This window comes from Oncorhynchus tshawytscha, linkage group LG25 (assembly GCF_018296145.1).
Source record: "Oncorhynchus tshawytscha isolate Ot180627B linkage group LG25, Otsh_v2.0, whole genome shotgun sequence".
NCBI classification, from domain to species: domain Eukaryota; kingdom Metazoa; phylum Chordata; class Actinopteri; order Salmoniformes; family Salmonidae; genus Oncorhynchus; species Oncorhynchus tshawytscha.
Genome location: NC_056453.1, coordinates 34631343 through 34657988, shown reverse-complemented (window position 1 = coordinate 34657988; position 26646 = coordinate 34631343). Strand labels below are relative to the sequence as shown.

Below are 26646 nucleotides of genomic sequence, written 5' to 3'. Positions count from 1 at the left end.
AATAAGCTTACTGTAAAATAGCTGGCTTAATAATAATAAGCGAGAGATACTGTAGCTAGGGAATATCCGTGTAAGTGATAATTGCAATGTGCCCTGAGGGTGATGATGCTAATGAGGAAGCAGCAATGGCTGTGGCTTGATCAGAGTGCTCCATCTAGATTCTAGAATGATGCCTGAAATACACCATGGGAGATCCAGATGAAGCATGAATGCTTTTATTAATTCCAATCTCAGTTACATTACAAATGCAACAGCTTCGAGGCTGGCTTCACTTGCATTGTTAGAAAGCTGAGTACATTTCTACAGGTTACTGTGTATACAAATCTGATTTTGCAGTCTATTCACAGATTGTGAGGACATAATAATGTTGTGTCCTGCTGTTTCTCTCTCAAAACGGCATTCATCTGAGCACATTTCAACAGTTGATGACATAATTCATCTGACCACATTTACAAAAGTTGATTACATCATTCATCTGACCACATTTCAAAAGTTGATGACATCATTCATCTGACCATATTTACAACAGTTGATTACATAATTAATCTGACCACATTTCAAAGGACACCCAGAGCTACATCATTCATCCAGCCACGTTTACAACAGTTGATTACACCATTCATCTCACCATATTTCAACAGTAGATTACATCCTTCAGTTGATTTAGGTTGCATTTAAACAGGCAACCCAATTGGCAACCCAATTCTGATATTTTTTTCACTAATTGGTCTTTTGACCAATCATATCAGATCTTTTCACATCAGATCTACTTCTTAGCTGATCTGATTGGTCAAAAGACCAATTAGTGAAGAAAAAAATCTGCATTGGACTGTATGTGTAAACCCAGCCATAGATAAGCGCTTTAAATGGCTTTCAAAGCGAGACACATCTCTACAACAGAAGTTGGCGATTTGGCCCCTGTATTTCATAATTAAGGCATACATGGACTATAATACAATTCCATAACGAAGGGAACAAGTTAAACATATAGGTAGCAACATCTATTAAGGCAACGCTTTGGAGAAAACACAATAGTCACATCATGGCTTGATGTAACTTTTATCCTGATTCAATCTAATGAGGGAAACACTAGTGTAAGAGGGAGGAATGGGTTTAAAACACAGCACATATATGTAAACTATATTAAATATGATACAGAGTTTAAGTTTGGTTTATAATTGTATTAATTGTTTTCTGCATTCCATGGAGATGAGGTTGAAATTCTCAGCACATATAACAGTAAAATGGTGACTTTGGGTTCAGAGAGATAATGAGAATATATGTCAAATAATAATAAGCCATTTAGCAGACGCTGTTATACAAAGTGATTTACAGTCATGTATGCACACATTAATATCATATGGGGCTGAATTCTGAGGGTTGAGTAGACACATTTAACTATTTCAACACACGTCATCTATTTTTAACACAATCCATGACACTATCCGTGTGATTTTAGCTTTTTGTTGTATAATGTGTTGCAATAAAGTAGGAAATAAATATTCCAACTGGGAAAAGATTAGATAGAAACTAAATTGCTACTGTAGAGGAATAGTCACGGACACCCAGAACTAAAATCGCACAATTGCATCAGATGCTCGATTTATGTTACCTGCATCTGTCCACAAGAGATTAGGGCTCTCATAAAATGTCCTTGTATGTAAACTATTGCTACAACAACAGCATTATCTAAAGCAAGACCTAAAATAAAACTGAATTTATAGTATTTCTTGTTCACATAAAATATTGTTCTGATCAGTGCCATTTGATGGACAAATGCTTTTCAAACCTGTTTGACTGATACAGACAATAGACAAATCTATTATTGCAACTGGTTTTAAACTAAACTTTACAACGCAAACAATGAAGGTGAACCTCTCTAAAGTTACTCAGTGGACACATTTGACTCCGACAGCCTTGTCTCTATGCAAGGGAAACCCCAAAATAGATTTAGTCCTGATTTGTCCAATCAGGACACAATCTAGCATGTAGACAAGTGCATATGTTGTGATTTAAAACATGGAAAAACATTGTTATTTCTGTATGGGTCAAGGTTGCTTAATAAAGCGATGTCCAACCAGACATTGTCGAAAATCTTGTGCAGCATGAAAAGGAAGTGGGTATCTGGGGCTGTTCTGTACTGTGCTCCCTCTGCTATCCTTGTTACTTAACTGTAAAGAACTTAGATTCAATATGAATAGTAACAGACAGCGGTGTGCAAAACGTTAGGAATCTCTTTCAGATTAACATGGCTTTTCTTATATTGTGAATAAACTAGCTATGCTCTTCTAATACATTTCTTCATAAGAAATCCTACATCGCTCCTAGCAATATTACATACATAGTAGATATGCACAAAAGTTAGGATTGTGAGGTTATTCAAGCTTCAGTCCGCCCTCACTTTCCTGTGTGTAATGGTTTCCGTGGGTGTCACCCCATTCGCATGGCCATTCAGCGAATCAACAGAGCCATTCTGGTGATACGCCTTCTTTTGTGAAACACGGTGTTTCTTGTAAGTCTAAAAACAGAGGGAAGAAGTCAACGCATTAGGATGATCTCAAAATCTGAAGAACACTACTGTAGACAATGCACGGTTTTATTTAACCCCGTCACCACCAGTGTAAAATACTTAACACCATAATGAATTGAAATACTGTCTAATTAATGCAAGAGTTTTATATTTGCTCACCTGAATGTAGAAGTTTGAGAAAAGGGCAATAAGCGAGGCCATATAGAATATTTGGAAAAACAGCCAGCTTCTGGGGAAACCACATGGCCAAATGACTGCACAGATGGTCTGGGACATGGTCAAAAAGAATTGAATCTATAGAGGAATGAGACAAAAATGTCATTAATTGTTTGTAAACTAAGTCAACATCAATGCACACATGCACGCACACACAGTATGCATAAATGAATACCATTGATCCAATGGCCTACAGAATACCTTAAATGGATGGGGGAAATATTGCACTTTCAATCTATACCAATGGTTCATGTTTTTGTTTCATCTCATTGGGCCTTTGTCACATTCACTAAAACCCTGAGATTGGCTGAGCTATACACTGGATGACACAGGAGGTTGGTGGCACCTTAATTGGGGAGAACAGGCTTGTGGGAATGACCGGAGTGGAATGGTATCAAATACAGGGTTACCAGGTGTTTGCCATTCCATTTGCTCCGTTCCGGACATTATGAGCCGTTCTCCCCTCTGCAGCCTCCACTATGGTTGATAACTATGGATGTGAAATTACATCTCTGAGGTTTGAAACAGGGACATGCAGGCTCACCAGCTGGCCTTGTGTGATATATCTCTTCCACCATAGATAGGGCCGTATGGCCGGGACAGCAGAGAGCCCATAGTAAGAGTACATCAGGACATGGATGAAGCTGTTGAGGGAGGCACCAAAGTAGGCTGAGGAAGAGACAGGAGAGAGGGGGTGGATGAATCATCTAGAGTACCGTAGCAGGGTCAGAGACATCAGTGAAATACAAAATTACAATTCTTGCTGTTTTATAATAGTAAGAAATAGCCGCGTCAATGGCATACAGTAAAAAGCAGCTGAGGTGTTCATTCTCAGAGAGTCCACTGTAAAACACAGAGAGCTGTAAGACATAGGTCAGTGTCCTGTTCTAGGACACAGTGTGCCACACTGTCAGTGTAAAGCAATTAGGAGGTGAGTGTATGGTATATCACTGAAAAAATGTGTGCTGTGCAGTCCTGAAATAGCAGTAGGTTCAATTCACACTTAATTTCTTTACCATTTAACAACGGATCAAATTCATTTGAAAGTATCTCAGTCACAGAATCAATTCAAGACAAACATGTCATCTATAACACCTGTATAGCTACTTAAAAAGATAACATACAGTACACTCTTCGGGGGGGAAAAAGGTGCTTTCTAGAACCTAAAAGGGTTATTTGGCTGTCCCCATTGGATAATCCTTTGAAGAGCCCTTATTGGTTCCAGGTAAAAACCCTTTTGGGTTCCATGAAAAACTTGTCCAGAGGGTTCTGTGGCTCAGTACCGGTACCACCTGTATATAGCCTCGTTATTGTTATGTCATTTTCTTGTGTTACTTCTTGATTTGATTCAAAAAAAAATGTTAACTTTAGTTTATTTAGTAAATAAAAGTGTATTTATTCAACTGCATTGTTGGTTAAGGGCTTGTAAGTAAGCATTTCACAGTAAGGTGAAATGCCTGTTGTATTCGGCGCAGCCCCCTCCTGTACTCCCTGTTCACCCATGACCGTGTGGCCATGCACGCCTCCAACTCAATCATCAAGTTTGCAGATGAAACTATAGCGGTAGTCCTTATTACCAACAACGACGAGACGGCCTACAGGCAGGAGGTGAGGGCCCTCGGAGTGTGGTGTCAGGAATATAACCTCTCATGCAACGTCAACAAAACAAAGGAGGGCCTACCGGGTGGCGCAGTGGTCTAGGGCACTGCATCACAGCGCTAGCTGTGCCACCAGAGAGCTTGGGTTCGCGCCCAGGCTCTGTCGCAGCCGGGCTGAGACCGGGAGGTCCGTGGGGCGACGCACAATTGGTTGGGTTTGTCCGGTAGGGATATCCTTGTCTCATCGAGCACCAGCAACTCCTGTGGTGGGCCTGGCGTCAATGTGGATTGGGGATGCTACCTCTGCTGTTTCCTGAAGTCCATGATCATCTCCTTTGTTTAATTACTTAAAAATCATACAATGTGATTTTCTGGATTTTTGTTTTAGATTCCGTCTCTCACAGTTGAGATAAAATATACCTATGATAAAAATTACAGACCTCTACATGCTTTGTAAGTAGGAAAACCTGCAAAATCGGCAGTGTATCAAATACTTGTTCTCCCCACTGTAGATACTTTGTACCTGTTTCCTCCAGCATCTTCACAAGGTCCTTAGTTGTTGTTCTGGGATTGATTTGCACTTTTCGCACAAAAGTACCTTCATCTCTAGGAGACAGAACGTGCCTCCTTCCTGAGCGGTATGACGGCTGCGTGGTCCCATGGTGTTTATACTCGCGTACTACTGTTTGTCCCAAGGATGAACCAGACTTGTGGAGGTTTACAATTTTTTCGGAGGTCTTGGCTGATTTCTTTTGATTTTTCCATGATGTCAAGCAAAGAGGCACTGAGTTTGAAGGTAGGCCTTGAAATACATCCACAGGTACACCTCTGATTGACTCAAATGATGTCAATTAGCTTATCAGAAGCTTCTAAGGCCATGAAATCATTTTCTGGAATTTTCCAAGCTGTTTAAAGGCACAGTCAACTTAGTGTATGTAAACTTCTGACCCACTGGAATTGTGATACAGTGAATTATAAGTGAAATAATCTGTCTGTAAACAATTGTTGGAAAAATGACTTGTGTCATGCACAAAGTAGATGTCTTAACCGACTTGCCAAAACTATAGTTTGTTAACAAGGAATTTGTGGAGTGGTTGAAAAATGAGTTTTAATGACTCCAACCTAAGTGTACTTCTGACTTCAACTGTATATACTGTATTCTATACCATCTACTGCATCTTGTCTATGCCACACGGCCATCGCTCATCCATATATTTATATGTACATATTCTTATTCATCCCTTTACATTTGTGTGTATAATGTAGTCCTTGTGAATTTGTTAGATTACTTGTTAGATATTACTGCACTGCCGGAACTAGAAGCACAAGCATTTCGCTACACTCGCATTAACATCTGCTAACCATGTGTATGTGACCAATAAAATTTGATTTGATTTGAAAACACTCAGTGACCACAGTGTTGAGGATAGAAAGGGAATTTTGAGTTAAAACACTCACAGTGACCACAGGGCACCCAGTTCATGACGAACCACCAGATGTTGAGCATGCTAGCGTGGTGGTAGATGTGCAGAAACGTGATCTGATGGTTGTTCTTCCGTAGGATGAAGAAGAAGGTGTCCATAAACTCTATGACCTTGGAGAAGTAGTACCACCACAGCACATTTATGATCTGAGACGAGAAAAATATATAAGAAGAAGAGTCAAGCTTTCAAGCAATACAATATATTTTCTAGTAGTTCCCTTTCCTGCAAGGACATATTCAATGTTCCTTCTGAGAGGCATACATCGACAGATTTGTATTTTACCTAATGAGGACTGGCCAGTGCAAATAATTTGACCAAAAAGGTTACATGTTTTGAGAGACAAAGATGATCATCTGCACATACAGGCCTATGAAATATCTATTACGGACAAAGTGAAAAATAAGTTAATTCACTTCTCTAACAGCAGGGACTCTTATACATGTTTTAATCAGCGCAGAACTGCAATCCAATCGCACATTTCAGTGAGAACAAGTTTCTTCTCAGTGTTCAATGTTCCCAAGGGACATTACAGAGAGTAACTACTGATGACACAGCAGTACAGATTAAATAGACTGGCTGTCTGACTCTGTGGCTTATCTGTTAGGATTTGCAGGTACTGTCTGACATAAATTGTACCAATAGAATTGGTAGCCACCATGACAAAAATAGCTGGAGAGAACAAAGTACATATTGATCTACAAATATCATAAAGGGAATGAGTGACAGGGTGAAGTCCAGCTGGTGTCTGGTGACGATGCATTTGTTACCCCATATACAGTCCATATTTTGAACCTAACACAGATTGTTTTATATAGAATTCTATATAAGTGAACAGAGGGGTGACATATTGAGTAAGACCGTCTTACCTTGGTATCTGTTTCTCCCGCACTGTGTGTGTCTTGGCAGTAGAAGTTATAACCCCCTTGCCACACAGCAGACACCATCTGGAGACAGACCACAAGGTGATGTAGAAACACAGACTGCCATGTCTTTGACATCTTCAAACAACTTGAATCACCCAAATGCTGCACTACCCTTGTAATATCAAATGTATATCATTATTGTACTGCAAGTGTCACAAGATCCAAATTTGAAATCACCCGCAACATCAATTTGCTTTCTCCCACCCAAAAGCTGATTGTAAAACTGTTTACATTGGCATTTAGGATGCTAGCTTCACATACTTGCTGCAGGAGTGGAAGTAGTGGACAATATTATATCCCAGAGTCTTTCCTCTCCATTTAGTCTCCTTAACCAGCGATAATATCATTATTCTTTTTGTTGCCACTGCAACATTGGGTCCCTGTATTTGTTTGTTATTGAGCAGGCTAGTGATGTCACCGTTTTTAAATAGAGCCCTTGTTCACACGTTTCATCTAATTTGGGATAGCTATGGAAATAGCTCTGCCTTTATCCACCACTGCCTTGAATAACTGACAAAAAAAAGGAGTTAAATGTAAAGCATCTAAAGACATAACAAGATTCAGGTTCAGCTTCGAGTGTTTTGTGCTCAATATGACATCAAACTCAGAGCAGAACCCATGGTCAGAATTGCCCCCCTGGTTATGTTCTACTGAAAAAAAACATGATTCTGAGGAATATTAAGCTTTCCCACAGGATTTTAGTGCATTTGGCTCGAGACAGGACCCATTCCAGAACAGGATGGTAAAAAAGCAGTGCAAAGCAGGGATCTAATTACATTGATGACTTCGAGACATACAGTGTCATTATCCGATGATTGTGGCACCAGGAGAGTGACTGCCCTGCATGTGCCCATGGGGATGAAAGCAGAACAAGGACAGGCCTGGGATTGGCAGATGTTGTGCTCCACTGAACTGGGTAATCCCGAAACATGCAGAGGACTCATTGAAAAACAACCCAAAAGTCTCTACAGAGAGTGTCTAATCATTCAACAATACTACTGTCATTGTCATGCCTTTTGTTGTTTTAAATGTGCTGCTGCATTGACATTTTTACTGTGTTTTAACAGCACGATTATTAACAACAATATGCTGCACACTAGGCTATGTCCCTTAAGTTATAATACACTATTTATTAATACATATATTTATTAATATTTATTAATAATACACTACGACTAAATCGTCTTTATTCATATTATGTAACTCAAAACAAAGTGTCACAAGATCCAAATGTCCATATAGATTTGGGCGGAACAGGGCTGATTCGTGATATTAGCGAAGACGCAGTTTCCTGCAGAAAAAAAACTGTTTTAATTAGCTTAATATCCAGCGCATTCCAATCGATATTGCCTATCTAAAAGGCAGAGTGAGCTCAGGATCTGTTCCTAAACCTAAAGCCTTTATTGTGGCCAGCTTGCATCCCACAGTAACTTAAGGAACCTACAAACCCCAGGCCTATGCCCTTGGTTATTTTGCTCTTCAGTGTGGCTATTTAAAACACATGTTAAATCAAGCCACACCAATAACATTTTTAAAATGCAATTTACATACGTGCCGTAGACATGGGATAACAGCAAGCAACTGCTTTGTACTTGAATTGGAATTGATTTACGAGGGCTAAAAGTTCACCCTAAAGCAGGGGTAGAGTCAGAACGGGCGAGTTTAATGATTTACACAGCATGGGCACAGCCAATCTTTTGAGGGGTTATGTAATGCAGACTGAATTGAGCCCATTTGGCCAAGGTGGTGAGAACAGAAAAGACTTTAGACTTACAGGTGCGTGGAGAAGACTTTGTCCCTCGGGATCCGTATAACTAGCTCATGACATTTAGATAATGTCATATTACACTATATATATATATATATATATATATATATATATATATATACACTATGCTGACATATTTACTACCACAACTGATTACACTACAGAAAGCATTGGCAGCTCACTCTCTCTCCAGTCTCATTACGCTATACAATAATTAGGGATAATGCTATCGACTACTAGCCTAGATATCCACTGAGGATACAGACAGTTCATCAGTATATACTGTCAACAGTTTCAGAATTAGACGTTGTAATTTCAAACATTCTAATAATAGTAGCAGGTTTTCAGAAAACAATTGAGGGTTATGTTGAGGTTGGGTGAGAAATTTGTTTGTGTTAACAACGATCCTGTCAGAGACCAGCTGTGCCCCACTCACTCCCCCACAGCACTGTGTCCCGGGGTGGCATCAGTGCAAGACGCCATTTGTGTCTAATCCGAATCAAAGATCACAGTTTCCCTCATCCTCACAGAGTCCTTTAGCCACTTCTACCAGTCACCCGATCCTCTCACTTCCCCTCATCTGCCAGCAGTGTTGCACTGCGATGATACCAACACCACCTTCAGGTGCAGCCTGCCTACCTCATAGAACATATAGAAAGATAATAGAGTGAGGGCCAGATTGTAGAGCACCAGGAGGCCCTGGCAAGACACCGGCTGTCTGTGTCTCATGTACTTGGGCCCCAGCCATACGATCAGCAAGTACATGAGTGTTAGTGCAAAGGTTGGAGGGTAGTTGTCTAGCAGCAGCCATCCCTGTACCCGTTCATCTGAAATACATAAACAGACAACAGCCTGGTATTACAACATACAGTAGAATGTTCCCTTTTTTTCGGAACCTTATTCCTATATTTACTGTATCCCCTGAACCAGTGCGATAGCACTGAGCGTAGAGAGGGGCACAGATGTAGGATCTTAATTTGACATGTGTTGTTCACAGCAAAATAATCCTGCATTAACAGGATTTCAAGATTTAGTATATAATGTTGCTTGATCGGTGGTTAGGCTATTAGCAGGCCATAAGTAGGCTACATGAAAAGTGCAATAGTGTTTATATAACCATGTGTTAGTGTGGGTTTTCAGTGAAATTCTGTAAATCACAAAGCTCATCAGCAACAGAAAAGTGATCAAATTAAGATCCTACATCTGTAGCTACACTGCAGGGCAGGCATATTGCTTGGAGAGGGCAAGAGAACACAACACAGTTTGAGTGAGAATTGGCAGTGACTACCGAAGCATGTTTGTTTAACTCCTGGAAAGGTTATGCTAGAATCATGGAGATGCAAAAAGACCTGGTGCATTCCACTGGAGGACCATGTATTAACACATAAGGCAAACATTTTGTGAGGAGATATATGGTGATAAATCATTGTATGTCAATAGTCCATAACTAAGCATTTATTCATATGATAATTATTATACTGTAATTTAATCTACAGTAATGCAACAGTAATAACACTTACCTCTGGGACCCATCCATGAGTCTATGTACGTGTTTAGTTTATGATTAAAAGCCTCCATTTCTAACCTGAATAGACAGATGAGAGAATACCTACAGTCACACATTGCAGCTTATCACCAGAGCCATAGTTACATTATACACTCTGATAGACTGAAATGTATGGTAAACTACTACCACTTAGGTAAGGGATCATCAACTAGATTCAGCCGGGGGACGATTTGTTCTTGAGTGGATGGTCAGGGGGTCGGAAAACATAATTGCAAATAATTTGTCAACTGCAACTTGACCGCAAGGAGCCCTAACGGATATAATATTTCCAAAATTAAAATCACTTGGAGCTGATTTGCTGGTGTTTTTACAGTCTTTTATGTCCAACAATAAAATAATTTAAAAATATATATATTATTACAAGTCATCACTCACAATATCTATATATTTTTTTTGCTCAGAAACTTGGGGGGCTAAATAAAATCACCTGCGGCCCAAAATCGGCCTGCTGGCGAACCCTGATTTAGATATTTAAAAAAATACCAAATCAGCAAATCAGCTTAACTGTGTTGACAAAATATGTATGTCTGTTTAATTCCATAAAGCAGCTGAAGGGAAATCAAAGCTTGGTTCATTGTAGCAGAGGTACAATCATTGTCACGATGACTTCACAATAAAACAACTTTCGGACTGAAGGAACATGCAAAGATGCCAGTCTAGTTACAGCTTAGGCAAGCTATAAAGTTCATTCAGAAGGTTAAGGCTTGAGCTATAATCCTGACTATTGGCCCAATGGTTCATTCCAGTTAATTATGAATGTAAACAAAATTCTAATTCCAAATTTTCCTCATGGAAAAGCATTAAAGAGAATTTGAATTTCAGTATACTTCCTGAATTGAAATTGAATTGACCCCAACTCTGTTAAGAACGCTGATATTTTTTATTATTCAGATATTTCCTTTATAATTATTAAGTAGATGAAGTATCTGCTCAAGCAGTCCCAAACGCACAGAAATAAAAACATAAACATTTACATTATTCTATTGACCCAGATCATTTCTGGGTCAATAGAGGTCAATTACTTCTCTCTTTATTGTGAGTGATGACTTGTAGTTATAACTGACTTGTCTCAAAATAGTGTCCTTTGATCAGATCTAACCAGCACATAAACATGTCGTTAAAGTTTTCTAATAAAAACAATGCAAAAAAAAAAAAAAAAAAAAGAGAGAGAGAGAGAGAGAGAGAGAGAGAGAGAGAGAGCATCATAGCCAAATAGCGCTACAATTTATTATATATAGCAGGAAATTTAGATAGCTCATGGCTGCTGTGCTGGATCAGGATGCAGGCTACGACACTAGGCGACTGTCCAAGTTTAGTCTTGTAGACAAATCCTATATCATAATTACGTCTTTAGCGAAAAGTTAAATGTCAAAATCATTAGCCCAACTCTTATCGCACACACATCGCAAACAACAATCGCAATCGTTCGCGTCACAGAGGTCACCGATTCAGGATCAATTGTTTTACATAGCCTACATACATGATCTAGCTAGCGAGACATGAACTAGTATGAAATCGCTGCTAAAAGTAGATTATCAAGTATATCAATTATGTATGCTAAATACTGTTATAGCATTTCCACAACTCAAAAAAAAAACGAAGACTATCTTATTTCCAACCACATTCTAGCTCATAAAACGTACCTCTGGAGGATGCGTAATCTTGCCTGCCCAGGTCCCAAAGCACAAACGTGCAGCCTTGTCGGTCAGTGGAAACAGCGGGAGAAACACATGAACTCAGTCTATATGGCAAATTGTCCTGAGCGTCATAAGTGACGAGATCTAGCTATTAGGCTATCATCTTCAGATGGTAGATAACTGGCTATCAGCCACCCGAATGGCCTACCTCATTGGCAGTGATCATCACCCAGAATGTGATTTGACCGTTTGCTGATGTTGGCGTCCCACTTAAACTAGGTTTCCATTCAATTGGCGACAGATTTTCATGTGAATATTTTACAACCGGCATAAACAAAATATGGGCATTTTCCTACCAATTGTTTTTCCACCAAACCGACTTGTTGGAAATAAAAATCAGTGCGTGATGACATAGTGCACACAACATGTACCGTTTCTCTTAAATTCAACGTGTTTATAGCATTTTGAATTCTACCGATTTTTGTGACAAAAACTGTTGCATTAAATAGCAAATGTGCCTACTCTGGTCTTGTCATGTGCGCTCTAGCCAACAGCGTGTAGATACAGTGTTGGTAAACTGTGCGGGTAGCTACATGATGAGATTATTATAGAGCGGTCAAGCATTGATCATCATTTATTGGAAATGAGCATCAAACTCATCACCGTGCAGTGTCTCCACCCTGTCAAGTTTAGCATTATTTAATCTGTAGCATAATAAACTGCATGGTTTGCTGAGTAGTGAAAATCTTGGTTGTAGAGGCAAGTTTTAAATGCACAACTTTGCATTTACATATGCCAAAGAGCTATTCTCTTTTAGCCAATGTGCTTAATAATATTTGTGCGCTCTTTTACATTTTGCCTGGGCTACAGACACCCGGGATGCACATTGAAGTCGAGACAAGGTTACTCGTGAGGTTTTATTCGTAGCCTATAGTATAGGTGACATGCTGGATTTAGAAAAAGTGACAAGAAAACGTGCCCAATGGCCTATGCCCCAATGCTGCGTTCACGGGAATTTCTGACTTGCTAACTGGTTGAAAGCGGCACGTGTATAACTTCAACCTAGGCCATGTTCAGTTGCCAAACGTTCTCGAACGTTGCAGATAGAAATGCCATGACTAGAGCCGATATGATTCCTTATATACGCCCGAGAGGCATGTTTGAGCTATATTTTAGCCTATTTCTATCTGAACGTTCGAAAACCTTCAACCCTGCTGAACGCGTCCCAGATAGCAAGTCGGTAAGCAAGCGGATGTCACCCCATTCATTTCGCATCAGTGGAGAGACCAATCAAATCAGTGCATTACTCACAACCAGTTAATAAATCAGTTAGCAAGCCGATGTCACCCCATTCATTTCTCGTCAGTGGAGACCAATCAAATCACTGCATCACTCACATGGCTACACAGAGCAGAGCTCAGTAACCTGTGTTATGATACTGATGGATTTTTGAGACGGATGGTCTGTACGGTTGTGGATACTAGTACAGCGCCATCTAGTTGTCGCTTCGGGGATAAGAGTTGTTGACAACATGGCATTTTAGCTAGGCCTAACCCTAACCCTTTTGCTAACCTTAACCTCATTCTCCTAACCTGCTACGTTAATTATCTTAACCTGCCATGTTAATTCTCCTAACCTACTATGTAAACAGACATCCAGTCTCAGCAATCCATCAGTATCACCACATCGCCACATCGTATGTGTTGTCTTATAGTGAGGCAGAATGTAAAACTCTTAGAGTGTAGGCAACTAAACAGAAATACATTTTTCTTTTCAAACTGCATGTTTTATATATATGGCTTATACACATCAAATGTACAACTGTCCAATTGCTGCAACAAACCATAGCCTAGCTAGCCTACTCGGTGGAGACTTCAATGCCTGAAAACAGTTTGAACTGCTTGCCTTACAATACATGTCAGCATCTTTGAACATTTTGGCAAGGAAAAATATGGCCTTGGTCAGATGGTGATAAAGTTGAACATTGGCACTATGCTAGGATGACTTGCTGAACAAGACTAATCCAATTAATAGGTTGGCATTTTTGACACTAGCCAAGTGTAGGCCTACATTTTTAGAGCTTGGAACACCATCAGTTCTTTACATTCGCACTGATTTGTCATGTACGTGAGGTTCCCTTGGAGGTACTATGTAAATCACCAGCTGTCAAATGTATTCCATGGAGGGCCGAGTGTCTGCAGGTTCATGCTCCACTCTTGTACTTGATTTGAATTGATGGTCACTAATTAGTAAGGAACTGCCCCCACCAGGTTGAAAGGAAAAATGAAAACCTGCAGACACTAGGCCCTCCATGGAATGTGTTTTCCACCTCTGATGTAAATGGACTCTATTGTTAATGCATCCATCCTTAATATGTTAATCTATCATCAAAGAGGTTTACGTTGAAAAGATTGCCATAAAGCTCCACATGAACACATCTCCATAATGGGGCAGCAGGTGGTTAGAGCGTTGGGCCAGTAACCGAAAGGTTGCTGGCAAGGAAGTTAACTCTCTGTTCCCCGTGCGCCAAAGACGTGGATGTTGATTAATAAGTCGATCCCCACACCTCTCTGATTCAGAGGGGTTGGGTTAAATGCGGAAGACATATCAGTTGAAGGCATTCAGTTGTACAACTGCCCAACTTTCCTTTCCCATATTGTCCATTTGGCCACATTACAGTCATGTACATTATGTATATGTCACCGGCAGCCTCTAGTAGACTAAAGGTCTCACTCCACATTGAGCATATTATCCAAAGATTATTAATTTTTTTCACCTTTATTTAAACAGGTCGGCCAGTTGAGAACAAGTTCTCATTTACAACTGCGACCTGGCCAAGATAAAGCAAGGTAGTGCAACACAAACAACACAGAGTTACACAAACAAATGTACAGTCAATAACACAATAGAAAAATCTATGTACAGTTTATTTATTTATCCATTGTTCTACCAGGTAAGTTGACTGAGAACACGTTCTCATTTGCAGCAACGACCTGGGGAATAGTTACAGGGGTGTGTGCAAATGTAGAAGAGTAGGGAGGTAAAGGCAATAAATATGCCAGAGGCTAAATAATTCAAATGTAGCATTAACACTGGAGTGATAGATGTGCAGATGATGTGCAAGTCGAGATACTGGGGTGCAAAAGAGCAAGAAGATAAATAACAATATGGGGATGAGGTAGTTGAGTGTACTATTTACAGATTGGCTGCGTACAAGTACAGTGATCTGTAAGCTGCTGACAGCTGATGTTTAAAGTTAGAGTGAGATATGACTCCAGCTTCAGTGATTTTTGCAATTTGTTCTAGTCAGCCAAAGGAAGTGTTGGCTTTGGGGGTGACCAGTGAAATATACCTACTGGAGCACCTGCTACGGGTGGGTGTTGCTATGGTGACCAGTGGGTTGAGTTAAGGCAGGGCTTTACCTAGCAAAGACTTACTGATAACCTGGAGCCAGTGGGTTTGGCGACAAATATGTAGTGAGGGCCAGTCAATGAGAGCATACAGGTCGCAGTGGTGGGTAGTATATGGGGCTTTGGTGGCAAAATGGATGGCACTGTGATAGACAACATCCTGTTTCCTGAGTAAAGTGTTGAAGGCTATTTTGTAAATGACATTTCCAAAGTCAAGGATCAGGGGATAGTCAGTTTTACGAGGGTATGTTTGGCAGCACGAGTGAAGGAGGCTTTGTTGCGAAATAAGAAGCCAATTCTAGATTTAATTTTGGATTGGAGATGCTTAATGTGAGTCTGGAGAGTTTAGTCTAACCAGACACCTAGTTTGTAGTTGTCCACATATTCTAAGTCAGAACCGTCCAGAGTAGTGATGCTAGTCGCGCAGGCAACAATTGGTTGAAGAGCATAACATAGAACAATGTAACCAAGCAAAATACTATGCTTAGTCAGTGCTGTACACAGATTTATTGATTGAGACATAACATTCCAATCAAACGTTCACTTCAATGCAAGACTCCTTTAATAGTTTTTTAAGATTCTACTATATCACAGCAAATCAAACACTTTCATTTGACACTTCTCACATTAAAAGGCCAAATCATTTGACAGATATACCACATTCGGGAATGAAATAACCCTTGTTAAATGTTTGTAGAGCAGATCAAAGTTCAGTATTCACAGTAGACTTGATTAAAATTAATCTAGTCTACAACTTTGTTTGCTGCATTTACATAATTTCACACTCAGACTTTGTTAGCATGAACACAGGATATCAAATTGCTATCACACATCCGATTGAATTTCACTTGTTAAAATAATTTTCGAATTGTACAAATCTGATACTGTATATACAAATGCAATACACCCGCTTGACCATCGCAATGCACACTATATTCTCAGTTAAAACTGAATTTGTTTGGACCACTTTGTCCAGACAGATATTTGGTCTTTTTCATGCTAATGAATATCAATGATGGACAACACATTAATTAATTGATTACAGCTGTGACAGTAAGTTCATTTGCCCCGATTGACTGGGTCACCAATAAGTTCTGGGCATCGCTCCTCTCCTTTTGTGATGCTGTCACACTTGCGGAGTAGGTCGTAGTTGATTCTGTCAGTTATGACACTGTCTTGCTTGTATTGGGGGTGCTTGTCCACAAACTCCCTCATCCATTTAGCCATGGTCATCAGTTCACCTACATCAGCAACAAGAACAATGTGAGAAAACATCATGTTTATTTTTTCTGTTGATAATTAAGATACATAAACAAGTGTATGTTTGGCATTTATAACCCTGTATATTACATTGTTAATGTGACTTGAGTTCAGATTCAACACTGTAAAGCACTAAGGCTGCGTTTAGACAGGCAGCCCAATTCTAAAAAAAAATTCCCACCAAATTGGTAATTTGATCAATCAGATTTGCTCTGAAAAAGATCTGATGTGAAAAGACCTGATGTTTCAAAGGATCAATTAGTGAAGGAAAAAAAAGTTCAGCATTGGGCTGCCTGTCTCAATGCAGCCAAAGCGTTATCAAAACCTTGTTGACAGTGTCAGGGAGCAACATGTGCCTTCTACTACTGGAATGCCGCATGCTTTTGCTAATCTCCACCAATGATGTGGAAAGCCCACAACAATACCTCACAAAACCCTGTTACCCAATCCAGAGTCAAATTGTCAGTGTTCATTTGCTAAATATACCGGAGGCACGTCTCTTGATGAGCTTCAGGTAGTTCAGGATGGTGCATCTTGTATCAACATCCACCTCCATGTTTTCTAGGTAGCAGTTGAGGATTGGTATCAACCCTTGAAAAATTCCTTCCTAAATGATTAGAAACAACAACTTATGGTTTAAAGTAAAGAGTGCAATTGAAAGATTTATTTAATGATATTATTAAAAGAGATTATGTTCAATCTTAACCACTTACAAATTAATAACAAATTGTACAAATTGGAATTCGTAACACATCATATGATATGCTCCCCCCCCCCCAGGACGTGACATACCATACAAAATGGATGACTTTGTACTACTGGCTGAAATTATCCAAAACCTTTATACCACATCTTTAATAAGCACCTTTCCATTGATGATTGTGTCAATGCTCATCAGTGTGTACTCATTGTCACCCTCACTGTCCAAGCCATTCTGGGCAGCCGATGAGGAGCTATCGAGGGCAGGGTTGCAGCCTATGGGAGGACACAAGAGAAGCTTTAGCATCAACCTGTTCAGGCATTTTGCCAAAACGCTCCCCGACCAGGTTTCAAAACACTGGAATCTGACTCGTATCCTCGCACCTTTATAGATGTCCTTCCGGAAGTAAAACATGCCCTCTTGGACTGCATTTCTTTTCTGGGCAGCTTTCATGTTTTCATCAACCTTTTGATAGAAAACAGAACACATAAATGGTATATCATTACCCTACATGCACTAGAATTTCCTCAAATTCAGCTAATTAAAAGTATATCAGAAGAACAGCTGATCTCACCTTTGACAAGGGGATGAGAAAGTCCAGTTTATAGGACAGTATAACCCTGGTGAGCAGGACGATGAAAACAACAAATGCAGAGTTTTCAAAATCGGTAAGTTGCACCTGGAACAAACGAAAACAGGCACTCAATATTTCTACACTACAAACATTGTACAAAACTGGTTAAGACACAGTACATGTAAATCCTTTTTGCAAGTATTTACTTGAAACAATAGTTACTTAAAACAATGTGTATTTCAGGTAAATATCCAAATGACATACAACTCTATTAACACACAAGATTGAAAGGCTTATGTTACCTCCATGGGACGGAACTCAACTCGCCATCCGATGTCCGAGTTTGGAGGAGGAGGTTTGAACCTCATTGTCTGCCAGTTGGTTGACTGCAGATTCTACAAGACAGACAAATGTGATTATATCAACTAAAATGCCTCCTTATAAAATCACGGGTATTGGTCTAGTCGCAAACATTCATGTAGTCACTATAAGTCAGTATTGGGTGGGTATCATTTTTACCTCAAAGTGATCAGACTCGTTTTCATCATCCAAGTAAATTTTCTCTTCAAATAGTGAGAGCGGATCCCGAATGAAGAGATGGGCTATGTGTTGGGCCAGCAGTTTGTCGATCCCTACCAACACAGATTTTGATCACTTCTCTATAGAAGGTTTAATGATTAAAATACGAATAAACACATTGTTATTGTACAAACAGTTTCATTGCTTGAAAAATACATAAAAAGTACATTTCACATTTCATCTGGAGTCTTTTCACCAGTTACTTATCCTTCATCATATTTTATTATTTCTATACACCATCTAGAATCGAATACTCACATCATTGTTACAAAGTTCTTTACCTGCATCCAGCAGCTGTTTGTTGATCTCCTCATCTATTGTCAGATCTATGTCATTGTACCTATCGCCACAGCTGGAGAGGTAGCTGTCGATTGAATCATATCTGGATTTCAAGATTCGAAATTTGTTGGTTTTCAAAGGCTGCAAAGAAAACACATTCCCATGCACATTGAAAGAGAAGTCTGAAAAACCTCTTGACATTTCAAGGAACAAAGCAGACAAATAACTGAAAACCTGTTCTGGCTAACATAATTGAACACCAGGAAATCAACAGAGAAATTAATAATGCCTGTCGGAGTCTCCATTCAACCCGCTGAAGCAACTAGCAACAAGCGAGTGGGTCTTGTTTGGCTGGCTCATGTTTAATTAGGAGCCAGTTTTTCCTGATTCATCAGCTCACCTCCAGCCCCCTCTCTTCCCCAGTCCTGTCATCTACCGAGGCAGAAATAACTCCCCAGCGACAATCAATGTCTGACACATAGCCTCTGTAGAACGGCGAAGCAGCACTGAGGGCCATCTATAAACAGATCAGCAGTTAGCGTTCCAGTTTCCACCACAGAAAAGGCACTCAAAAAAAATCAAAGCGTTATTGAATACTGTAAGGATTCAAAAATGTGGTTAACCAAAGCTGTTTACGACACCTTTGAATTTTTTTATTACCATTTTGAGGCAATTAATACTTTTTCCTGTATGTTTTCTAAGAAAATCTTACCATTATAGGGCAGAATGTTGCTAGTTGGTCATAAAGGTACCTCGCCTCTTCAATGCTGCAAGCTTGGAATGTCACCTGGAAAAACATTATAAAAAGGGTTAAAGTTAAAAATGACTCAACCTGTTTATATAAAACATGTCCATGACTTCAAAAATATTCTCTAGTCTAGTAAATTAACATAAGTGTACCAGGGTTATAGTTCTATAATGTGTTGTGTATACCTGAAGACAGCAATTGCCCATTCCAAATCCCATGGCATCCATGTAGATGTGATCAGGTAGAGCTGCCCTGGCAGCCTCCCCATCATCTTCCGGAAACTTCTCCACAAATGGAGATGGGGTGCATTTGTCTTTAAAGACTAACAAGGAGAAAGAAGCACAAAGGAAAGTAGATACTGATAAGCAAGTTGTTTCAACTAACAAAAAAATGTTGCGCCACATTTTGGGCGATGGGTAGCCTAGCGGTTAAAACTAGGTCCCCTTGAACAAGGTCCTTAATCCAAATTGCTCCTGTAAGTCGCTCTGGATAAGAGCATCTGTTAAATTACTAAATTGTAAATGTGGCCTAAATTTGACCACTGAAAATAAAATGTGACGAAATGTATTTGACTGAAAGGTGTAATTATTGAGTGCAAATGGTGAAGATCTGTTCTGATTTAGACTTACTGGGTACGTTGATCACCACCTTCTCTCCTCTTCTGTGACGAATGTTTCTAGTCAGGGTGCTGAAAAAACATTCACAACATACTTTGTTAAATGGGATGCAAATAAAGAGCTCAAATGTCACATTTCATGCAGTGACACAAAATAGTGCAAATACCTGTGACAAACGTAATACCATAGCAACCTCTATAAAACAGTTGGTAGAGCATGGTGCTTGCAACACCAGGATAGTGGCTTCGATACCTGGGACCATCCGTATTTCGAATATATATTATTCAAGCCTACCTGAATCTTGGGTGTTGGTTTATGGCTTCATCTGGGAAGAACAGTGATTTTGACACTCCCTTTTCAACAGGTGTTGGCTTGTATTCTGGCTGTGTGAAGCCTGGGCAGCCTAACCTAAAAACCAATGTTACAAGAATAACATTAATGTTAAGGTACTATAAATAAAATCTAACCGTTTCAAGTGATTTAGTGAGTGACAATAGGTAGTTAACTACCTTGGGAATGACGTGATGGTGGCAAGCGTTTCATTCTTATTTAGCACAGATGAGGCCTCTCGCCTTCGCTTCCCCATGTTGTCCTCCACTGTGTTGAACTCTGACATCGTCCCACCATAGGGCTGCCCCGGAGTCCCTTCGATCATGTAGCTGCCATACTCTGGCCTCCAAAGGGTAGGATGGCTACCAGGAAAAACAATGCATTATATATTTTAATAAGCAAACTTCCATTTTTAGAAGCCATTGAATAATGTTGTCTAACAAAACAAGGTCTCTGTCCGACAGAGTCGATTGTATTAGGCCAATCTTTCACATTAAAGTAAACATGTTTTTTTTTTGTTTTTGTTTTTTTTAAATCAGATGTGAGCTACTATCTCAGCGGATGGAAAATGCTGTGGGCAATGCATTTGTGCTACAGGGGCGTGCTCTTCAATATGTGCGACAGAGAGGCAGTAATGAGGAATGCTACAGCTATAGTTACAATTCCCCTGGGTTAAGTCAGCTTCACAGGTTCAGCACGTCATGGACAGTTAGCAAGCAGACTACTACAGTGAGGCTTGTACAAAAACATTCACATCAAATAGAGATGAAGGCTTTTTAACCCATGTTAAAGAAATTTAGTAGCCCAGGGTAGAGCGGCAGGTTGAAAACCAGTGCAATTTGTAAGATCATAGTTCAAGAAAACAAAACATGTAAAACTCATGCTGAAGTTGCAAACTTGTAAAGGAGCTTTTGCATGAGCCATGAGGGGAGTGCAACTTTATTGCATTTTCTTAATTCAAAAGTTCCAGAACAGGCTAATGGAACACTGCCTTATTGAGCGACAAAAGCTGTCTTTAGTGCCTGCAGTGTAAACCACCCAAATGAGTTCGCATAAGAAAGGCCGATACATAGCAGCCAATTTCACACACAACCTGGTCATTTTCTAAACAGATTTAAAGATGACTTACTTGGGGTTAGTCTTTTCTCCTTTGTCTTGAAGGGTTTCCAAAACCTCCCCACCATTGAGAACAAGACGGACCTTTCCATTTTTCTCATCCATTTCGATCAACATGTATTCCACCTAAAAGGGCAAAAATATTTTTTTATTTTTTTAACATAAGTTTGTATTTCGAACCATAAAAACAGTGTGCAAATTCAATGCCTTTCATGTTGAAATCAGTTAGGCCTACTGCACATGTTGACATATGAGACTAGAAGACACCACAGAGGCTTCCAACATCAATAGGATGGTGTGGCCTAAATCGCAAAACAGTTTTTTTCTATTCTCCAATGACAATGCAAGATTATCAGCCATGAAGCTTGTTCATTAGACCAGAATGGTGCAGACCATGTCTCCAAACACCACCTTTCTTTCCAATGTGCGTCACTGTGTAGACCCAAAGCCTTGATCCATACTTCCCAAGATCAAAACGGGCGCCATCACATCCATTCCAATTCATCAATTATGTTTCCTTGACTTTGACTCTACTACCCTGTAATCCCCCTGTCTGAAAGAGGGATTAATCTGTAACAACAACATTCCACATGAAGTTGAGGCACACTGAAGGCAGCACAGACAGAAATGACATATCGACTACATCTAGATGCTATGTGCGACTTTTTTTAAACAACCTATCTACATGCCAGATGCATGTTAAGGGACAACCGTTGAACATGTTTAGTAGCATATAAAGCTTAGATAAGAAATCTCTCAAAAATAAAATGTCTCAATAGGTGCAAACCATGTTATGATAAATAAGCACATTTATTCAGTTTTAGACATTTACTTACCAAACCATTTTTCGATTAGAAATTTTTAACACGTTTGTATTAAGTATGCATCGGTTCTCATGAAATGTAAACAATTGTATAGATAAGAAATGTTTTTTTTAAATAAAATATTTCACATACAGCGAATTGATAGGTTGTTGTTTTACGGGGTCAGCCACACTTGTATGGTTCCTCTGGGGCAAATTCGGGTTAAGTGCCTTTCTCAAGAGCACATAGGAGGTATTCAAACCAGCCACCTTTCGATTACCGGCACAACGTTATAACCGCTCGGCTACCTGCCGCTCCTAGCAACAATATAAACGGTCCAATGGCCTAAGTAACTGAATAACACATCAGTTACTGATTCAAGTTGTCTAGATCTAAAACAGTTATGTAATGGTCAGATGCTTTGAATGGGTTCATTGTTTATGGACGGAGTATAAACATCTAAGCATTCGCTACAACTACTATCCTGACGACATGATGTAGCCTAAAACACTTGTTACACTTTGCTGCAATTCGGTTAGTCTTTCATCTGCACAACCGAAGTTGGCAACATAGTTACAACTTCACTTAACTGGTGATAAGAGCAGACTAGCTGACAATGTCATTTGTGTGGATCGCATGTACATTTTATGTTATGCAAAAGTTTTTTTTTAAAGCATGTTATGCAAAGGTTAAGCAATACGACACCCTTACCTCATCGCCCCATAATAAGACATCTTTCTGTCGTTCTTTCACCTTGTTATAGATGTTGAGAAACTGAACGATGCCATGTTTCCGAACATGGTCTGCATACTTTTTGGTTTCTTCCCAGTTGAGCGGTGACCCTTTTGACAGCAAGCCCATGTCGCAAGCGTTCGGCACCGACAGCGAGACTGGCGTTTGCTATTTTGTTTAGCTATCTATAATTTTTGCTCGCTAACGTGGTATCCAAGTTCAGCGACGTAGCTACTGTCAACAAAACAGAACTTGAGCCAAACCAACAATGGTCTTGCTATTTTAACTGTAACGCTGGATACTTATTAGCTAGCCAACAAGGGAGGCCTTCACACATCTCTTGTTATCTGCGGAGCTAGCAAGCTATTAAAATTACCCGCTGACACAATGTCCCAAGCGCCAATAATAATGCCAAGGTTGTCCCCCCCAACAATACCTATTTAATTCAGCACCTACACCTAAATATATTGTCCTTGATGGAATCACTTCTATATAGTGAGGACCGGTCAATTCACGCGACTAGCCAAGAACCCTCTGTTTCAGTGTGCAACACCGAGTGAACAAAATTTCCTTCCTTGTACTCTTCACACTCACAGTGACTGAACACGTGTGACTGTGGGCGCGTTTGTCCGCTCAGACGTTTCCTATGCTTTTGTCTGACAGATCTTACAACGCCCGGAGAGATATTTTACACATCAGCTAACTGCATTGTATGTTATAGCAATCTGTACATCTATGACGTTGTCAATTACTTAAACCACAATGGGGGGACGCGTCATTGTGACTCAGCAATCTTTCCCTCCTCCCTCAAACCAGTAGGCATATAGTCTATTTAACCGCTACATTACTGCCGCGTTCAAAACAACTGGGAACTGGGAGAAAAACTAGCTCCAACTAGGAACATCTTTTGGATGGTCATTCAACTCGGGATTTCAAGTTGGAAACTCCGGCATCTTTGTATTGCTCCGATTTTGTAGAGCTCCATCATTGTAAATGCGATTTTGTTATTAACTGACTTGCCTAGTTAAATAAAGGTTAAATTATGATTTGACCTCGGTTATTTCCGAGTTCACAGTTGTCTTGAAAGCACCATAAGGTGTGTCTAAAAAAATGAAAATATTGTAACGATGACAATGCAAGTGATTGTACGTACAGTGCTGGTCTTTCACCTAGTTTCCCATTTTTGCACAACTGGGCGTTATGCCAAAGTCATAGTTTGGCATAATAGAATGAGTAGCCTACTCTATTGCCCAGGAATAAATGTGTTGAGATCTATGTGGCTGACACCACACCGTGCACCACTCTGTAAAATTCATATTTAAAAAATCTGTAGCCTAATAAACTGTAAGAGATCATCAGGATTGGTCTACTATCTGTGTCTATATCACCACTTAGTCAGAGTGTAATTAATACATTGTGTTGAGATGCCAGCCCGGAGGAATGCAAGTAAAGTTGGAGTTGGGCTAAGGGCCGGTGTCAACTGGGGACAATGTCGGGCGAAGAAACAACGGAAACCATTCATTTTCAATGAAAGAAAAGCAATGAGAAGCGAAGTGGGGCGATGCAAACATAGGTGAGGGAGCGTGAAGAGGGCCGGACTTAATCGAGGACTTTATGCAAATACTCGTCTTTTGATTGACCAATCAAAGCTCACTATAGCTCCTAACCGCTACTGGATTGGCAGTTGAAACCTAGTATCTTTAGGCGAAGGTAAATGAAACAGTGCTTGCTGATTCAGCGCAAGTGGGGACACTTCACACTGAGGAGTGAGTTCCACATCTGTTACATTGCTTTAGGATAGTTTTTTTTTTTTTTTTAAACAGTCGATACTTTTCCATCCAATTGGCGACAGATTTTCATGCGCATATTGAATAATCCGATAAAGGAAAATATGCGCTTTTTCTCTCCAGTGGTGTTTCCACCAAACTGACTTGTGGCAGATAAAAATCATTAGGCGATGACGTAGTGCACACAACATGTTTCCTTTAAATTGTCATGTACCAAATCAAAATTTTATGTTCAATGTGTTTCCATCGCATTTTCAACTCTACAGATAGTCACAAAAAAACGTGCGTTATATAGCGAATGTGCCTCCTCATCTTGGCATTTGCACTCTAGCCAACAGCTCACAGAAACAGTGCGGGTAGGCTAGTTCATTCACAGTTGATTCAAATCCACACGGTAGTTGATTCAAATCCAGACGGAAAATATTTACACAAGAAGCAACCTAATATCACACAGTCAACTCTAGTCAGTTAGTAATTTCACCATTCTGCGATTCTCATTCTCACATGATGAGATTATTATGGAGAAGATTTGTCAAACAGCCAAGCGTCGATCATCATGTCACCAGAATAAGACCCTGTGTATTTATTGCAAAGGAGCATCAAGCTCATCACGTGCACTTTTACCACCCTGTGAAGTTCATCACAATTGAATGTATCTGTAACCTAATAAACTGCATGTTTCTTGTTTTGTATTAACACTCATTCCCTGAACTTGCTTCCCGACTCTCAGCGCACATCATTACACTCATAAATATCAAAAAGAAGCAACAAAGACAAAGACAAACTAATTGTAGTATATAAATACAAATTATTACACCATTACCCTATTGCTAACAAAAAACACGCAAATAAAACTAAATTGCACAAATCCTATATCACACAAATAAAGTAACACACTTATAAAGAGGAGAACCTGATTATTGAAGAGTAAGACTAATTCTGAGAGCAGTCCACAAATTTGGATACATTTCTGAGAGCTCCCTTTCTTGTATAAATATCAGCAGCTCAAGCAGGGTCATCGTCGTCTTTGATGGCAAGTCAGGCAAGTTCTTCAGTTCTTGTGCAAGCTCTCTGCCATCCGAGTCTGAGTGTTCTTTATAGTGCAGTGTCATACTAAGGGCCTCACATTGTCCTGTCAGAGACTTTGGAAGGTTTGCCAGTTCTTTCCATGTTTTCATGCAGTTTTGGTGTTCGTGACTGCTGTCGCGTGAAGTCAGCAAAGAACTTGCATGTTTCCAGTCTGTCAGTCCTGAGTATGCTAAGTTAATTTTCTTATTTGGAAAGAGTGTGCAGCAGAAGCAGAAGAGGCTGTTGTTTCTTTCAGAATACACCGACCAACTTCTCGGGATTTTTTCACCACTCACCAAGGTCTTCCTGAAATACTGGTGGTGGCAACTTCTTCTATCACTGTCATTCCTTTGGAAAACTAAGTTAGGTGGTACCTCACTAGGTCCTCTGCAACTAGCAGCAGGGTCTGTAGACAGTGGTTCATCCTCAGCAGCAGGGTCTGTAGACAGTGGTTCATCCTCAGCAGCAGGTTCTATAGACAGTGGTTCATCCTCAGCAGCAGGTTCTGTAGACAGTGGTTCATCCTCAGCAGCAGGGTCTGTAGACAGTGGTTCATCCTCAGCAGCAGGGTCTGTAGACAGTGGTTCATCCTCAGCAGCAGGGTCTGTAGACAGTGGTTCATCCTCAGCAGCAGGGTCTGGTGGGGATGCTGCTACAGGCATATCTAATGGAGAGCACATGGGCATTAGTTTACACTAGTTATTCACAGCATTTATAGTGATGGAACATCCCACATACCCAGTAATAATAAAATCCTTGTTACCTACAATATGGAAACTTAAAACTTTGGAAAAGGGAAATTATTTATTTTGTTTATCTTATGCAGGGATGCACACATAAACACATGTGCGTGTACACACACACACACACACACACACACACACACACACACACACACACACACACACACACACACACAC

At 39.9% G+C, this 26646-nt stretch overlaps 2 protein-coding genes across 2 annotated transcripts; both read right to left on the bottom strand.

Annotated features, from left to right (window-relative positions):
• Nucleotides 1-130: 130 nt before the first annotated feature.
• elovl5 (ELOVL fatty acid elongase 5) lies at nt 131-11950 on the bottom strand. Its single transcript, XM_024388317.2, has 8 exons — nt 11730-11950; nt 10040-10104; nt 9159-9346; nt 6695-6772; nt 5803-5974; nt 3291-3415; nt 2690-2824; nt 131-2518 (listed from the first exon to the last, which is right to left on the bottom strand). Exons 2-8 carry the CDS (start codon nt 10095-10097, stop codon nt 2387-2389), a joined length of 888 nt encoding a protein of 295 aa, XP_024244085.1. The 5' UTR covers nt 10098-10104; nt 11730-11950; the 3' UTR covers nt 131-2386.
• A 3662-nt stretch (nt 11951-15612) lies between these two features.
• Nucleotides 15613-23533, bottom strand: gclc (glutamate-cysteine ligase, catalytic subunit). Its single transcript, XM_024388316.2, has 16 exons — nt 22851-23533; nt 21350-21462; nt 20400-20582; nt 20185-20298; nt 19903-19961; nt 19459-19595; nt 19238-19312; nt 18926-19042; nt 18528-18666; nt 18187-18299; nt 17970-18062; nt 17668-17772; nt 17477-17558; nt 17259-17368; nt 16880-17000; nt 15613-16374 (listed from the first exon to the last, which is right to left on the bottom strand). The coding sequence occupies exons 1-16, from the start codon at nt 22998-23000 to the stop codon at nt 16193-16195; spliced, it is 1893 nt and encodes a 630-aa protein (XP_024244084.1). The 5' UTR covers nt 23001-23533; the 3' UTR covers nt 15613-16192.
• Nucleotides 23534-26646: the final 3113 nt, after the last annotated feature.

Coding starts and splice junctions, on each gene's coding strand:
- gclc (XM_024388316.2), bottom strand. CDS start 23,000: ATGGGCTTGCTGTCAAAAGGGTCACCGCTCAACTGGGAAGAAACCAAA. Junction 19,043..19,237: donor CAACATTCTGCCCTATAATG/GTAAGATTTTCT, acceptor ATCTGTTTATAG/ATGGCCCTCAGTGCTGCTTC. Junction 17,773..17,969: donor TTGAGTTCCGTCCCATGGAG/GTAACATAAGCC, acceptor CGTTTGTTCCAG/GTGCAACTTACCGATTTTGA.
- elovl5 (XM_024388317.2), bottom strand. CDS start 10,097: ATGGAGGCTTTTAATCATAAACTAAACACGTACATAGACTCATGGATG. Junction 5,975..6,694: donor CGGGAGAAACAGATACCAAG/GTAAGACGGTCT, acceptor TTCTCGTCTCAG/ATCATAAATGTGCTGTGGTG. Junction 2,519..2,689: donor TCTCAAACTTCTACATTCAG/GTGAGCAAATAT, acceptor CTCTGTTTTTAG/ACTTACAAGAAACACCGTGT.